The 16,441-nt window shown below is 38.7% G+C and overlaps 2 protein-coding genes across 6 annotated transcripts in view; one reads left to right on the plus strand and one right to left on the minus strand.

Moving 5' to 3' along the window:
• LOC123979218 (WD repeat-containing protein 37-like) overlaps positions 1 to 16,441 on the minus strand; it is a 1,096,407-nt gene that overhangs the window by 298,876 nt on the left and 781,090 nt on the right. The window lies entirely within an intron of this gene.
• The window catches only part of ccny (cyclin Y), a 44,912-nt gene continuing 29,670 nt past the window's right edge, over positions 1,200 to 16,441 (plus strand). Inside the window, exons 1-2 of one of the 3 annotated variants that reach the window (XM_046063079.1) lie at positions 1,200 to 1,480; positions 1,667 to 1,913. In XM_046063079.1, coding sequence (XP_045919035.1) covers positions 1,760 to 1,913 — 154 coding nt within the window. In that variant the 5' untranslated portion in view covers positions 1,200 to 1,480; positions 1,667 to 1,759. Of the gene's footprint in view, positions 1,914 to 16,441 lie in introns of all 3 variants that reach the window. The other 2 variants (XM_046063086.1, XM_046063093.1) reach the window with 2 other exon arrangements.

A 16,441-nucleotide genomic window follows, 5' to 3' on the forward strand; every position in this document is an offset into this window, starting at 1 on the left:
AACTGAGGAAAGAATACAATACCATTGAAACCTGCACTGCACCTGGGTCCTTTTGTGAAACCATATTCCTGTCCAGTCGATACCAAAACACAACTTCCACCCTGATAGAGAGAAAACCACAGTGTGGAATGCACAAGTAGAGAAAACTAAAACTGTCTGAGTGTAGTCATAATACACCATTGAAAGCAGATGAATAATTTGTGCTATATAGACAACCATCATTAATTGCAGTGCAGCTGCTGTTCCAGCAGGGTGCACTACAGCACCATGCCGGATCATGTCAACCAGTGTAATCGCGCAAAAAAGCCTATCTTTTCTCATTCAGTCTTCAATCTCCATCATCATGAGCGACAGTCTGGGGCATCAACGTGTAATGTCCCGCATGTCAAGGATTAGTAGATCCCTCGGGACGACACTTTGTTTACCTTAACCTCAACTAATCCCACTTAATCCCGCAGAGAGATTTAGTATGAGCAGCCATTTCACTCTGTCACGAAAACAAAGCCCTTACGCATTTGTCATCCGTCAAAAATCTAATAATTAATTTGCACACACAAATAAAGGGGATGAAAGATGTCCATGTTTGGGGCCAGGGACATACAGCAGTTGCCTTCACCCACCTGTTAAAGTAAGAACACACTTCTGAACAACCTTACTGTTATTATACAAACTGTAGAGTGTAAATTGAACAAACCATTGACAGACTCCAGGAACCCACCTGAACCCTTGAGATCGTATTTTTCTATTCTATTTGTCTTATTTATTTTTTATCCCCAAAGAGACTGTCATAATTGTCCATTTATTACAGTCGTAACCACCTACTTGAACCGGAACTTTTTTCATCACAGCCAAATATGTTTACGTGCTCACAAAATATTGTAATTTCTACATGCATACATGTACGACCTTTCTACCACAATGTGGAGAAAAGACAATATAAAAACAACAGCTGCAATACACAGTGAGTGAGTAACGTTACGTTTTTCTTTGCAAATTGTTTTTAAAAACAACACAAAGAGAACAAACAATGCTCCATGGTACAGACGCATTACCTCAAAAGCTGTGTTTCATAATTTTTTATCTCAAAACACGATTATTGTTATAATAACTGTTTTCTTTCGGCCTTTCGTGGGTGAACAACTAGAACGTAGACTATCTAAAAGTGCGAAGCTATTTCTTAACGCTGAACTCGAAATTCCGATTTTACGAGCAGCACCTGGAAGCGACACGGCAGCGGATGTAGCAGAAGCAGTAGGCTACGGTACATCGGCAACCATGTAGCTCTGCGAGCAAAAATATTATACACCCGACTAGCTGAAGTATCATGCCCTCCTACGTATTTATGTCGCTGTAAAGTAGCAGAGTGCTAAAATGTGTATGTGAAGATAACTGGACAGAAATTTCAAGGCGAGGAGTCGAGTGTGAAACCGAAGCCTGTAGCGTAGAGGCATTATCTGCCCTCTCCTGGACGCTTTGAAAGGTGACGTTGGGTTACTCGTCTTCCTTATTACCCTACCTTGGCGTTTTAACAGCCTTTTAAATGACTACACTTGTCCGGCTACGTTTATTTTAGACTCGGGGGAAGGGTGTGTAACGCCAAGGGACAGTGGGGTTTGTAGTTTGCACCAGGTCTGACTATCCGCGTTACCGCCCCGTTTTCTCGCAGCGTTTTACTTTTCTCCCATGTAGTAACGCGAACAGCGCGACCAGGAGACTGAAGATACAGCGTTTTGGACTATAAGCAAAACCTGCTTACACCATGGGGAATACAACCTCCTGCTGCGTGTCCGCGAGCCCTAAACACCGAAGGAGCAACCACTCCAGGCTCGAGCCCTACCGGCCCGAGCCGGAGCTGAGCCGGGAGGACACGGGCTGCAACCTCCAGCACATCAGCGACAGAGAAAATTTAGACGGTAAGCCACAGTTACCCCATTTTTCCTGGTGTGTTTGAATAACGCGTAGGCCAAATAAAAAGAGAAAGAACACACACCGATTTATCAAATGCATTAGTTATGATTAACCTAGGATGTTGCAAAGAAGCTGGGGACAGTGGTTTATTGCTCCGCAAATACCCACGCCTCTAAAGATTTAAGCTGTAGTATTAACAGATAATAATGGGAGCTAGCAACATCTGTGTGCAGAGGACCCACCCACCCGTTACACTGATAACTACAGTGCTGCAGGCTCCCTGTAATTGGACTTCCAGCATGTTGGAAGTCAGCCATGCAGTGCATTTAAAATCTTACTCACGTAAAAAATTAAGAAGTAGCCTGTTATAAGTACTGTAGAATTCATACAGTATGTAGATTATATTATAAGAGTGTTAATACTGATGCATCCATGTATATTCAGCATTTTACTGTAGCTGGTGGAAGTGGAGCTAGTTTAAACTACTTTATGTACTGTTCATAAAGTACATATGCACTGGAGTTCACTCTGCAAAAGCCCCAATCTTATATAGACAATTCTGGCTAGAAACTAATCCTAAAGACCTTATTTTCTTAAAATTAGTGAAAAAATGTAGTAATGGTGATTAAGAGTAATCTCAACCTGTTTTTAATTCAAACAAGCTTGCCTAAAAAGCGGCTGTTATCTCTAAACAAGCAGTATGAGGTGTGTCATGTCTCTAGAATTATAAAAAAGGAAACATGGTTTTAGAAAATACAAATTGATTTGCATAGAAAACTGTCGCTACCTTCTTACTGGACTGATTAGGCTTAGCACCTGTTAAGAAAATAAGGGGTTAGGACTCAATTTATTATCTATTAGCGCTATTATCTTCCATCCTTGTTATACACTGACTTAAAAAGCTTCCAGGTTGTTGCTGCCTCTGGCAAAACCTGGTTACATGGTGGTCTGTGGTAGGCAGTTTCAGTGAGTCTGCTGAGTTGATGTGGGACTCTGCGCTTGCTCCACCATGTGTCCGTGTGTGAAAGGGTGCGTAAGGTTGGGACAGTGTGTTGAAGGATGAGTGTGAATTTGTGTTCCAGTGGGAGGTGATGTGATAATGATGGACAGTGTTGATGTCACGACGTCCATTCACTTTCTACAGGGAGCTGAATAGGAACCGACACATTTCAGTGCTAATTAACACCTGCACAGTTGCACTCAACTCTACATTAGCGCTGCTATGGTTAGTCCCATAATCGATTAATTGTTTCAGTCATTTTTCAAGCAAAAATGTGAAACATTTGCTGGTTCCAGCTTTCTGAAAAAAATCATCAGATTAATCGGTAAGGAAAATAATTGTTAGTTGCAGGCCTACTCTACATTAAAGATCGAGTCATGAGGAGGTTTTCGAGTTTGTCCTAGCAGAATGAGGAATGCTTTAGTGAAACTGCTTTAGGTTTGTAAGACATGCACACATTTTTTGGAGACAAAAGATGCTTTGATCTGTTATTTGCCCCCCAAAATATATAAAGTTTTATTAGGCAGTTATGAGATGGAATTCCTTGAAACGCTGATAAATTGATTTGATCAGGGTCTAAAGTGTGTCTAATTGTACATTAGGAATGCAACGATTATAGATTTTGTTGGTACAATTTGTCAGAGAAATAATCACGGTTTCACGATTATTACGATTATTATACATTAATTAATTTCACAACACTAGTAATGACTTAAGTTGAGTTTTAGTATTTAATTACATTAACAATCATATTTCTATAATATGTAAGTATTATTAATATAAGAGGAATATTAGCTTTTATCCACCAGGGGAAAATGTTATAAAGGAGGGGAATAAACTGTACTGTTACTGTCATCAACTCTCATCCAGTTAATTGGTAGCCTATAGTCCTGAAAGTCTATAAGCTCCTGATGTATGTTAGTGTTTTACACCTGGCAACATTTTCTCAACACAGACAGGAGAAGACAACATGATGCAACGTTAAATGTTCAGTAACTGAAGGTCTTGAGAGGACTACGTTCTGTCTTCCATAAAGGCCCTTTCAGAAAAGAAGTGATTTGCACTGCGTGGAAGCTGCTCAGCGCTAAATTTCAACTACTTTGACAGCGGCATGCGCGCAAGCAACAAACCAAGCCATTAAGCAGTGTTTGGCTCGATAAGGAAACGAACATGTGATAACAATACATGAAACTATGCTCTCATATTTGCTCGACTGATGCATTGAAAATGGCATCAATTTAAATATAATTTGTCCTCCTGTTCACCTTATTTATGAGAATAAATTTCAATGCATGCAAGTAGGCCTATTAATTAATATGATCTGATCAGCACGACACTTAAGCTGGTGCACCGCTCCTGTAACTTTGTTTTTGTTTTATGCATTTGCCGCAGTTTTGTTCCGTGCAACAGAAACACTCGGTGTTGCGGAGCCTTTACGATTAATTAACCGTGACGTTTTAAAGCGCGGTTAATAGTGAAATCCGGTAATCGCTGCATCCCTATTGTACATCATTGATCATTACTAGGGGTGTGGCGAGACACTTCACCCACAAGACGAGATTCGAGATTGGGTTCACGAGATCGAGAAAAGACGAGATCTTAACACTATTTTTAAGAATTCTTTCATCTTTAATGAATTACATTAAAATTTTGAGCATTAAACACTATTTCCTGAATTCTGATGACATTTTCTGCACCAGTGTATGTGATTTTCTTTTATTTGTGTAAAGAGAAACACATAATTCAGGTGGCAGGTGACAATTCAAAATCTATAGCCTAACTACAACAGAAGATAATGCAGTGCAGCTCTCAGTCATTCTGTGCTGCTTTCAGATCTGTTTCTCCTGTAAATGAACTTTTCTCCTGTAATATCATCCCTCCTGTGTCATGATTTAGTCTTCTCTCCTCTCTGTGTCTTTGTTTAGGGAAGTAACCTATTTAAATGTGGCACCTTTTCACCTCAATGATGATTATTTTATTTTTTTTTCATCTAGAAACTCCTGGGCTTTAATAGCTACTGTGTTTCAGCAGGTTTTCTGCTTATGTTCAAAACTTTCTGCACATTCACAATCTCTCACATCTGTGTTCTCAGACATATCCAGAAAAAGTCATAATATATATAGAGAAAAACGTCATCATTTGATGAGAAGTCTACCTGCCCTATACTCTTCTGTGCGTTACGTTATTAATCCGCTGGAAATAACGTTATCCTCTTCAGACCGTTTGACAGATGCAGTTTGGGACTGCATGTTGCATGTGAAACCCAAAGTAACTGAAAAACTTGTGATCAGGTAGAAATCTCACCACAAATCCACACACGGTATCTTCAGCAGCTCTGATAAAGTGCAGCTCACAATCCCTAACACAGCAAGGCTGCGCTTCAGTAGATTTTTATGTTGCAAAACTCCACCAGCTACGTTACCACTCGTCACAGCTGGACTCACAGTGCCAGCGGTGCGGTTGATTACCATCAGGGCTTACACTGGTGTGGCATCAGCTGGCTAGAGTTGTTTAGCTCTGCTAGATCTTATCAGTTATACATATGTATTTCACCGTGTGAGAAAATTAATGTATGGCTTGACTGACAGCATGTGAAAAATGTCAATTTTGTGAGTCTCGAGAGACAGCTTTTTACCTGACGAGATATCTTGTCACAATTTAATCTCACGACACACCTAATCATTACACAATTACTGACCAAAGTGGTTAGTAAGCAAATGGGATGGGGAGAGAGGGAGGGAAGGCAGGAAAGGAAATCATCCCAGCATGCAACCACAGTAAGGAAATTACCAGCAATGCTTGAAATGTGCAGTTATTAGACAAAATTAAGAATGTTAGCTGGAACTAGCCCTAATGGTAGTTAAAGTGCAGGTCGTATCAGAGTGCCTGACATGGCATCACATTGTCTCAATCCTCAAAATGAGTAAAAACCATACTAACAAAAACAGCCCATTGTCTGCCAAAAACTGGCCAAATGCCACTTGGAATTATGTATATCACAGTTTTTCTGGCATGGCAGGGTTCTTCCCAAAGCTATATTGCTCAGTCTAAATGATGTGCTGAAAGGCCAGTCAACCTCACTGGACTCCTCGCTGTGAGGATCGGGCTGCCTGTAGTGAGTAATCAGGGAAGCCTCAGGCTCGGAACTAACTTTGTAATTGATGGAGCAGACATGCAGTTGGTTAAACATGGGTTGATGAGTATGGTTTTTGATTTTAAATACAGACATTCATGGATTAATTTTGGAATATAGCTGCAGAGAGATATTTTGCACCAATTGTCCATCCATCCATTCTCTGATGTTTTTTTTTCTTCTTCAGTAATAGCTGGCTAAGCAAGGTAGCGGATACTTTCTCCTGCTCCTGGGGAATGCCTCCGCATTACTTAGTCTCTTAGTTGGATGTGCCTCGAATACCTCCACAGGGAATCCTATTCAGATGTCTGAACCACCTTAACTGGCATCTTTCCATGTGAAGAAGCAGCAATTCAGAACTCAGAACAAGCTCAGAGCAGCCCTGACACCTTACAAAGGAAATACAATTTTTGTTGCTTGTAACTGATTCATTTAATTCATTTGAATCAGGAACAAAATTAGCACGTAATTTTACATATTTTACTCATATTTAATCATAATTGTTTTGAAAGTTCTTGCTCAGATTTGTGAACTGATTGACTGTTTAGCATCATGTTCTGACCATAAAGGAAAGTTTAAAACCACATTTAACCATCTAGTTTCTTCAACTTTCACTCAGGAGCAAAAATCAGCCAGTAAACTTGAAAGAAATAACGATATGACATTTATTGTGATGTATCAATATCAAATGATATCGCTTATCATTTTTTTAATCATTACCCAAAGTAATTTGGTACCGTATTTTATGTATAATTCTGACTGCTTTCATGCCAGAATATTCCCAGAATTAGTATAGTAAAACCAGCATTTAGACCACCATAAGACACACTGACCCTTTGATAAAGGAAATTTAAGAATGGTTTAGAGCTGCAATGACTAGTTGATTAATGGATGAGCTGCTAAAAACAATATTTTATCATATTTAATCAATTATTACTTTCAGGCATTTTTCAAGCAAAAATGCCAAACATTTGCTGGTTTTAGCTTTTCAAATGTGAGCATTTGCTGCGTCTCTTTTTAAATATATGATGAATAAAATACTACTGTTGGGTGAGCAAATTGAGCAATTTAAGTTAGGGCAAATGTTTAAATTATCGATTAACCTGGCAGTGATTTCTAGAATAATTGTTTCAAATTAATTGTGACAAACGCCTTTTTCCGGAGTTAAAAGTGACGTCTTCAAATGTCTTGTGTTGTCCGACCAACAGTACAAATACGGTTAGGTATCGGAAACCGTTTTCAAGTTGGAACCATTACCAAATGTCCAAGAACCGCGGATTTGTTTAAGACACATGCATTTCCATTTTACATATATTTCAGTCACGCTCCTGATTGAACGGCAGTGAGCATTTTGAACCAGCGGTCCAGATTTACTGTACTAATGATAGAGGTGTAAACACCAACACCCCAAAGGAGCACCTAGCTTCCAATGTGGGCAGCATCAGGCATCATAAGATGGCTAGCTGCACAGCTAACTGAGTAGCTAACATAGTAGCAACTGCTGTTAGCAGTAGTTAGCTGCTAAAATAACCAGTAAAATAAACTTTGTAAATCAGTGAGGCAGAGCAGCCTGAGGACACCAGAGAGAAAACTGCACAATATTTCTCCATCATCTCTGATCCAGTTTCAGTAAAACCAGTGAATAAAGTTGTGTTTTTGTACAGTAATCAGCGAGTCCTACTTTCACGTAGCAGGTCTTGATTTAGCGTGGACCCACTAAACCTCTTCTGTGCTTGGGGAAGTTGGCCAATCAGAAGCAAGTGGGCTTTCAGGGAGGGAGGCCGTGAAGAGACAGGAGCAAAAACTGAGTGATCAGACAGAGGGTGAAAAGAGGTGCTGAAGCAGTGGACAGTATGAGAAAAATGTGTTTTTTGAACATTAAAGCATGTAAACATGTTTTAGTAGAAACCCTAAATAAAAGTATGAACCTGAAAACGTTCACTTACTGTTGAGGAACACTGCTTGATTCAAGTAAATGAATACATGGGAAGGTCACATATACTGTAGGTCAAACCTCGCTAAAGAGCTGGCATAATCTCGAGGACTTTTTGAAAAGTAAATATGGAAATGTGCAAGGAGACCATGTGATGCAAGGAGATTTGATATCTGTCTTATGAAAGTGTTTATCTTGCTTGATCATGTTTCATAAATGAGGGCAGTATGATGGTAATCAAGCTGTTATATTTGATTTGGTTATACCTGAACAAATAGTATGATTTTGTGCATATTGTATGGGCTTGTCTCTGCTTGTGTTGTGTGTTTATGTGTAGCATGTGATTACAAAAACATCTGCCATGAGAACTGCTCACAGTGGTGATGACACACGTGCACATTTTTGCGGACAGTGCACAAACAACACACACATAGTGCTCATTGAACAGCATGCAACAGAAGTATGAGAGGGTCTTTCAAGCGGCCGCTTTCACAAATCAGTAGTGTAATCTGATTTGCCTGAGCAATTGCTCGCTGTGTGTTATCATAACTTATACACCAGTCAGAGATAAAGAGGCTGAAGATTCATGCTTCTCCTGACAGCTTATTTATCTCAATTTATGTCTGCTTGTGTTCTTCAAAGCACTAAATCTTCTTGTTAGGATATAGAGAATTATGCCAATACCATTGCACAGGTCTCTCAGGGTCAAGCCCATCATTTGTCTTTGACTTATCTAGACACATGCCAACTATCATGAATATACAGGTCTAAAGGTGTTAATCTAAACTTCATTCGGGAGCTGCGCCTTGTCACCGGACCGAAGGTTTCAGGGGATTTTTGTAACATAGACCTTTTCTCTTGTAACACGGAAGTCCCTTACTGCACTGCTGCTAACTCTAATTACATTATAGCTATTTGCTGTATTTGACCTTTTTTTACAATTAATATTTTTGAAAGAAGTGAAACTGTCAGTAACGGCACTTTTCCCTTCCTTTTTGAGAAAAATAAGATGACCGAAAACCAAATTACTTAAAAAAGAAGAATAGGAGAGGAATATGGTGGACAAAATGATTAGAGATTAAGATTACAGAATGTCGTCTGTTGCTCAACATAACTGGGTTCATCATCACTGCAGCGCCCAAAAGAGAGAGGAACATTCTTTGCCATTTCCAGACCCTCCAAACCAGCAGCTGAGCTATTTTTATCCTAATTTGATCAGAGCACAGAGTAATGTTGTATTGTTGTACAGCAGCTCTAAGTAAAGGTAAACCTAGGCCACTTATAATGTCTTAGAAATAAGAGACAAAGGACTGTGAGATGGAGGATGAAACGGATGAATTTCTCACCCCGTTTGGGTTTTACTTAACATAGACATCTGTAAATTAGCAATGGCTCCGGGGCCAGCATTCGCCTCTTCTAATCAGTGTTAAAGTTAGTTATTCTGTACCGCGCACACACACACACACACACACACACACACACACACACACACACACACACACACACACACACACACACACACACACACACATATATTGATGAGTCTTGCTTGCAGGCTAATTGAAATCTGGACATGGATTATTCATGCCTGGTTGATGAGCCTGGGGAGTCTCCTAACTATGAATTCCAGACAAGTTGACCTAGATGTACAGTGTGTGATACGATTTTGTTTTGTTTGTTGTTGAGGTGAAAAATGCTTCTTATTGTGCCCGGCATTTTTATGTCCTATGTAAAGGTGCACACATTTAGCTTTACATTTAGCTGACAATTTTCCCTTTCCCATATGAGTCATAGTCAGTGCAGGTAATGCATAACATCAATCTCTAAGTTCACCATAATTACAAACTAGTATTAAAAACTGCATGTGAGAGCTATAAGCCAACAACACATTTTTGATCAAATAAATAATAAATACATAACCCATGTACAAATATTTAATCATTGAAGGATGAATGGGTTCTTCCGTCTTTTTGGAGTATTTCCCTCCAATTCAATTGATTTTTGACCAGGTTTCAGCAGCAGCGTAAGCTAGGGATATTAACAGTTGTTTTCTTTATCGATTAATCTGCCAATTAATTTCTCAATTAACTGATTAAATGTTTGGTCTATAACATTACTGAAAATGGCGGTGAAAAATGACAATTTCCTTAAGCCTAAACATACAGAACACACATTCAAATGACTTGTGTGGTTCGTCTGCATGTCTAAAACCCACACATATTAAGGTTTACCATGACATAAGGCTAGACTAGGTTTGAGCAGAAAAACGTTAAGTATTTTTGCTTGAAAAATGTCTTAAAAAATCTGAAAATTATCAAAATAGTTAATATATGTATTATATTTATAGATTAATTTTCTTTCAATAAACTAAACAATTAATTGACTCATCGCATCAGCTCTAATGTAGGAATATGCAAGTATGTTAATGCACCAGAAAGTTGAATGTTGAGTTGAATGTAATGTCACAGGGTATCTGCAAAGTGTAGGAAGGAGCAATATCTTTACGTGGGATAACTGACTCCAGGCATGTGCACACATAGACATAAAAAGGGGCTTCAGCACCTGCCCTTTTTCTTCCTCAAGTGAAAGTTTCTGGGGTGTTTTTAAAAAAAAATTAATTAATATACAGTATATTTATTCCTGTTTTCGCTCAGCTTCCCTGTCAAAGAAATATATTTATTAGAAGAAACAAAAACTAAATATCAGGTCCAGGATGAGGCTTTGTCGAGTTCCTATGCGCGCGCACTCTCGCATTTAATTTGAACACATTTGCCAAGTCACTGCGGCTGAATAGGATAACAAAGTAACTAAAGCATATCACCACAGAACTTCACCAGTTAATGACTTAAATCAAGAGTATTTTCCTCTGAAATGTTCTGAGTAAATATGCAGATTAGCTTGTTTTGGTTAATTTAGAATAAATCTATATGCAACAAAAGGTGTATTCTTGAAGTATTATTTCCATTAAAGTAAAAGAAGATATGGTAGCAAAATAGACCAAAGTCTCAAAATTGACCACTATAAAAAAGTGTCCTGCCTTAAACAGTAACTTCATAGTTTTGATGGTAGGCTCCTCATCTAATAACTATCCATTCTATTAGTTTGCTTTATGCTGATAGATCTTGATACAGACAACCCTCCCTCAAATGTGAAACTAAGTCCATGTCACCATCAGTAATTGTGTGTGGTAAGTGTAATAGCAACAATAATAATGTATTTGATCAATACATGAATGTATTCAGTATTCTGTTGCTTGGCTGTGTGGCTGTGCTGAAGGTTATCTTTACTCATTTCGAATCTTGCTTGTGAAACAAAAGGTATTTAAATAAAATTTGCATCCCAATGCCACAGTTTAGTGTGAAGATTGTTTGTGCATTTTGAAGTGTTATGTAATCCAATAACACCAAAAGAACTAAAATGATTCATTTCCTTGTGAAGAATAAACAGATTATTAGTTTAACTATGTCATTTATTCTAAATATATAGTAGAAGGATAGAAAACATGCACATTGTGGCATAGTTTCCTTTGCTGTTGCCTGCTTCTGTGATAAACCTAGTGAATACTAAAGAAGACCATGGTCTCTGTGTGAATTGTGTGAGGGAATTACAATAAATTAGAAGGAAGTTAGAGTTGTGTTAATATATTTAATGTTTTGTTTTGTTGAAGTAATCTCGTACTCAGTCTAATTGTGGATTATAATTAATATATAAAGCATTAAGCACTACATTTGGCTGAACAGTAGAACTGATGGTGGATGATTTAGCAGCTTGTTGGCATGTCAGAGGTTTTACAACTAAAAGCATTTAACTGATTGAAGAGCCAAATAAGAATTAAGCAGTTTTAAGGAACTTTTTGAGAGGCAGCTCTTTAAAAATATTCAGAATGCCCCTGACTACAGTTTGATGAGCAGTCTAAAACCAAGGAACAGCAAGTCACATTTTGGTGTCAGCATTTTAGAATTGAAATCTGACGGACGGATTCTTTTTGTACCCACAGTTTTATACAGACATTCAATCATCACTCAGGGCCAAATCAGTCATGAAAGAGGTAGCGATAACTGTTTTCGTTTTGAGTGGGGCGTGATTCTCACTTCGTCTTATTTAGTTGAGCTCTTTTCAACACATTATCACCAGTGCTGTCACTATCACTGTCTTCACCACCCATACTGAAAACAGCAACTTAATGCATATATTGTGATTTTGGGAAATGTACAACACTAACTAAAATTGAAGTACACAAGATAGATTCAGGAAAAGCTGAAATATAAAAGGTATTCGGTCTAAATGAAATGATTGGTCGTGCTTTATTACAGTCCTGTGACAGCCACAGAAACCGGATTTTAAAAAAATAAATCTGTGAAAGCATCTGATTTATTGATTGCTGTCGGGGTGTGAAGAAAATTTCAACAAATATCAAAAAGCTTTTGACAGCTTCAAGCAACTCACAATACACGTCTCACAATGACATTTCATCCATTTGGCTACTTTTTATTTTTGCTCACAAAAGCCAGCAATTTCCCAAAAGAAGGAATGGTTTCCATTTTAAAAACAAATTAACTGATCCAGAGTGGTAATGAAAATGCAATTGCCTGTGACAATCTCATTTTGGTGTCTCGTTTGGCTCGACTCGGCCCACGCGTGGGAAGATAAAGATCTACTACCGACAAATTACCTGCTCTCGTCTTCACTCAAAATGCCGCTGCCTCCTGAGATGTTCATGTTGTAATGGTCTTCTGCCAGTTCTGATTAAGAGTAGGGAGACCACCTCTGCATCACTGATCAGGAGCACTCATTATAAAAAGGGAATGTGTCTTATATGACTGAAAATCATGCAATGGAGTTGTAACCCCTATCTCACTTCTTATACACAATCTGTGGCATAAAATCCTGTGAGATCTATAGATAATTTCAAGTTGATGCCTTGGGTTGGGAGCGCAGTGGAGGTAAAGCAGAGTGTAGTTTTCTCTGGCAAGTGAAACCTGGAGGGGATTATGTGTTTGGTTGTGTGTGTGTGTCTCTGTATCTTTTCAGTCTCATGTCGCATACTACTGGACCCGTCGGCCTAAAATTTTGGGGCAAATTTATGACCGTATGTTCAAGGAGCTCTCGTGGTTGCAGTGATTATACATTTTTGAAAAACCTATTTCATTGACTGAGCCTATCATAAAGCTCAGACTTTTGTCTTTTCAGCAGTATCCAGCATTTTACAACATGGCAAAAGGCATTTCTGGCAATTGACTAGGGTCAAAACAAGGCTTACCTTGTCTGTTGCAGGCCATACCTGGCTCAAAAACTGACATCCAAAGTTTGGTGGGAGTGACGAGTGAGATATAGCTTTTTTCTGTTTGGGAGGGGAGAGGGATGTTAGGAGGGGTTTGTATTTGCTATAAATGAAAAATCTAAATCTTCGAAATAGTTAACGGAGTTTAAATTCACAAGTTTGGACTCATTGCCCCATTTATTTTTTCCTTATTAAGTTTCTACACTTTTTTAAAGTTATAAACTTAAGGTTATAAATTCCTTGGCCAATTAATCAGCTGATATGATACAATGCCTGCATTCTGGAGGTCCATTAACAAAAAATGTCTGCAGACACATCTGCAGAATCTTGTCAGTGTGGCTGCTGTGGAACAATGTTAGCACTCTCCATTGTGAGTTTTGGAAAGGTGGTGAAAAAGTTAGTTTGGAGACCTAAATTTCCTCAGTCACCATCGTCTTTTCTAAATGTTAACCTTTTTCTACCATCCTCAATGACAAGGTAATCTAATCTAAAACCATTAATTGCTATATAAAATATATATTGTTAGTGTAGAAAATAATGTAGTTGTATCCCACTCTCCCTTAAACACGTTGTGAAATCTACAGCATAACCCAATGTATTAACTTAACAAAGGTTGACAGTCTGCATACCATTGTGTGAAAACCTTGATACTCCACTTTTGTTTTGTATTGTGCTTAAACTGGAAATGGGAAAACAGAAAAATATAAACAATTTGCATAATGTCACAAATGCATTTTAATCCAATAGATAAAACATTGAACTTTTGGAGATGGATAGTAGATTATATGTGGCATATGTGGTACAAGTTGTAAAGGTGAATAAAAGAAACCATGTGGAGCAACAAATGTCATCCTTAGCTAGCCCTAGAAGTGCTGGATGTGGAATGTCAACATTTATAAGGGCTTATGGGCAAAGGACCTGTTAAAGTATTCAAGATGCAGCCATGTCCACACACAGCTAATAAAAAGTGTATTTGAAGTACACCCTGATGCTCCTAGAGACTAAAGGCTTGAATATTTTGGTGTCTAATGGTCAGAGCAGGTTGATACTGCTTGAGAGAGATTGAAAAATACAACCTAAAAGATGTGTGCGATAAAACTGCTTGACCTGGGGGATGTTAGAGATAGACTCGGGCTTTTGCAAGACAGCTGTGTAGTGAGGATGGGAATGCCAATAGCTTTTGTGATCCAAGTCTTCACCTCATTGTTTGGAGGATATTCCCCAAATTCAGTGTGCGTAGTGTGTGTGTGTGTCGGGGGTGTGCTTCATGTAAGCAAGAAGAACAAAAATCAGTGACTGCCCATGGTTGAGTGTTTAAGTAGATTCCCAGCAGTGCTCTTGAATTGTATTAATCAGAAATCGGCTAACATATTGCAGTCTGTCTGTCTGTTTGCTGAAAGGGTGCTTGCAACTATATGCACGCTTCAGAACGGAACTCGATGGCAATTAGATGTGGTGTTTAGGAGCTCAAGAGATCATTTGGGCACAGCTGTCTGCAGGCCACATGCATTACTGGCAAATTTATTCTGCAAAATGAAGGAGACTTCTTGTCTTGCTTTGAGCAGGGAGCACTGAGACATCCAAATTCTACAGACAGATAAAGTTTACAACTATCGACTATAGGCAGGACTTGACGATTCTGATTCGACTATGTAAATCCTTAGTCGGGGACAGCCCTAGTGTGTGTTGCTGTCGCTTCACTTGGTCCATGTTTGTAAAATATTCACAATATCAGTGTCTTGTAACGTAATAGGTTATAACTCTTTAGCAAAATACTAAAATGGGCCAACAAATAAACTGTTAATATAGCTGGGCTGCCAGCCCAAGTCTATGTGTGGGAAACACTGGCAAAGCTTGGAGGATTACAATCTCTCCAACTAATCAGTTTGTCCCGCAGGGTGGCAACTGACAAAAGACTTAGTTTATTGTTATTTTAAGAGTAAGTAAGATTTTGTGTTACTGTACCAAATAAAGCAAGGGAGGTTGGTGGTTCTATGGATGTAGTTTTGCGTGCAAGCTAGGGTAATAGTGAAATGTTAAAAACAAGCTTAAACAAAAGCTGTCTTTATGTAGTCTAGCTGTTTAGCTTAGTTAGCCACGTACCTTAAAATATTACAAAATATTCTTGAAAACTTAGCTGCTGGCTGATACAAACCAGCCCGTCCTCTCTCTACAAGTGGTACCTACAGGCAGCAAATCACATCAGATCTGTCTGATGTCTGCAATCCATACTGTCACCAATTTTCATATTAGTGCATTGCTTAAAATCGCACACACTTAGACATATAATTTAATGGAGTCAGGGCTAATTTAGCCAGCTAACTGAGCAAACAGCCATCAGATGGGGCCACAGGTGTTGCTGGTAGGAGTTTGGTGAGCAGGTGTTATGCATGCTAATTACTGCTGATTGGCTGTTGGAATATGAGCTGGTCTGCCAGCAAGGCTCAACAACATCCAACAAGCTATACAGTTAATAACAGATAGCTTGACACAGCTTTATTTGTGATTATGGTGTGTGTGTGTGTGTTTGTGTATATGTATGTGTGTATATGTGTGTATATATATGTGTATATATATATATATATATATAACTCACTCATACAACATTATAATGGTAGACTTGATCCTACACTGTTAAATTGCCAGGAGTTGGTATTAAAAGGTTGATATGAACAGCATTTCTGGACCAAAGATGTGTCAGATTTCAGTTCTAACAACCAATTTTACCTTTTTTGTCAAATTGTAGTTCAGATTCTTGCAATATTATTTTTAAATAAAATATATCCATCCTTTTCCTGAACTGCTTCTCCAGTTCACAACACTTCCCAGCCTATCCCAGCGCACATTATGCAAATATCGCTGGACTGGTGTCAGCTACCCAAATATCTAGAGTGTGTGTGTGTGTGTGTGCATTCCTGATAAAAGCCATTGCTATTCTGGTGTGTTTCTGTTGATTTATACATTGGTGGTAATGCCTGTATCGGGGCATGTGTGCACGCATGCCAACATTAGCATGTGGTGTGTGGAAATGTCAACACATACTTGATAGAGCTTGGCACAGATGGTCTTCCTGTCATCCTCAACTCCTTCCACACAGAGAGAGAGAGAGAGAGAGAGAGAGAGAGAGAGAGAGAGAGAGAGAGAGAGAGAGAGAGAGAGAGAGAGAGAGAGAGAGAGAGAGAGAGA

The sequence above is a fragment of the Micropterus dolomieu genome, linkage group LG01, assembly GCF_021292245.1.
Source record: "Micropterus dolomieu isolate WLL.071019.BEF.003 ecotype Adirondacks linkage group LG01, ASM2129224v1, whole genome shotgun sequence".
NCBI lineage: Eukaryota > Metazoa > Chordata > Actinopteri > Centrarchiformes > Centrarchidae > Micropterus > Micropterus dolomieu.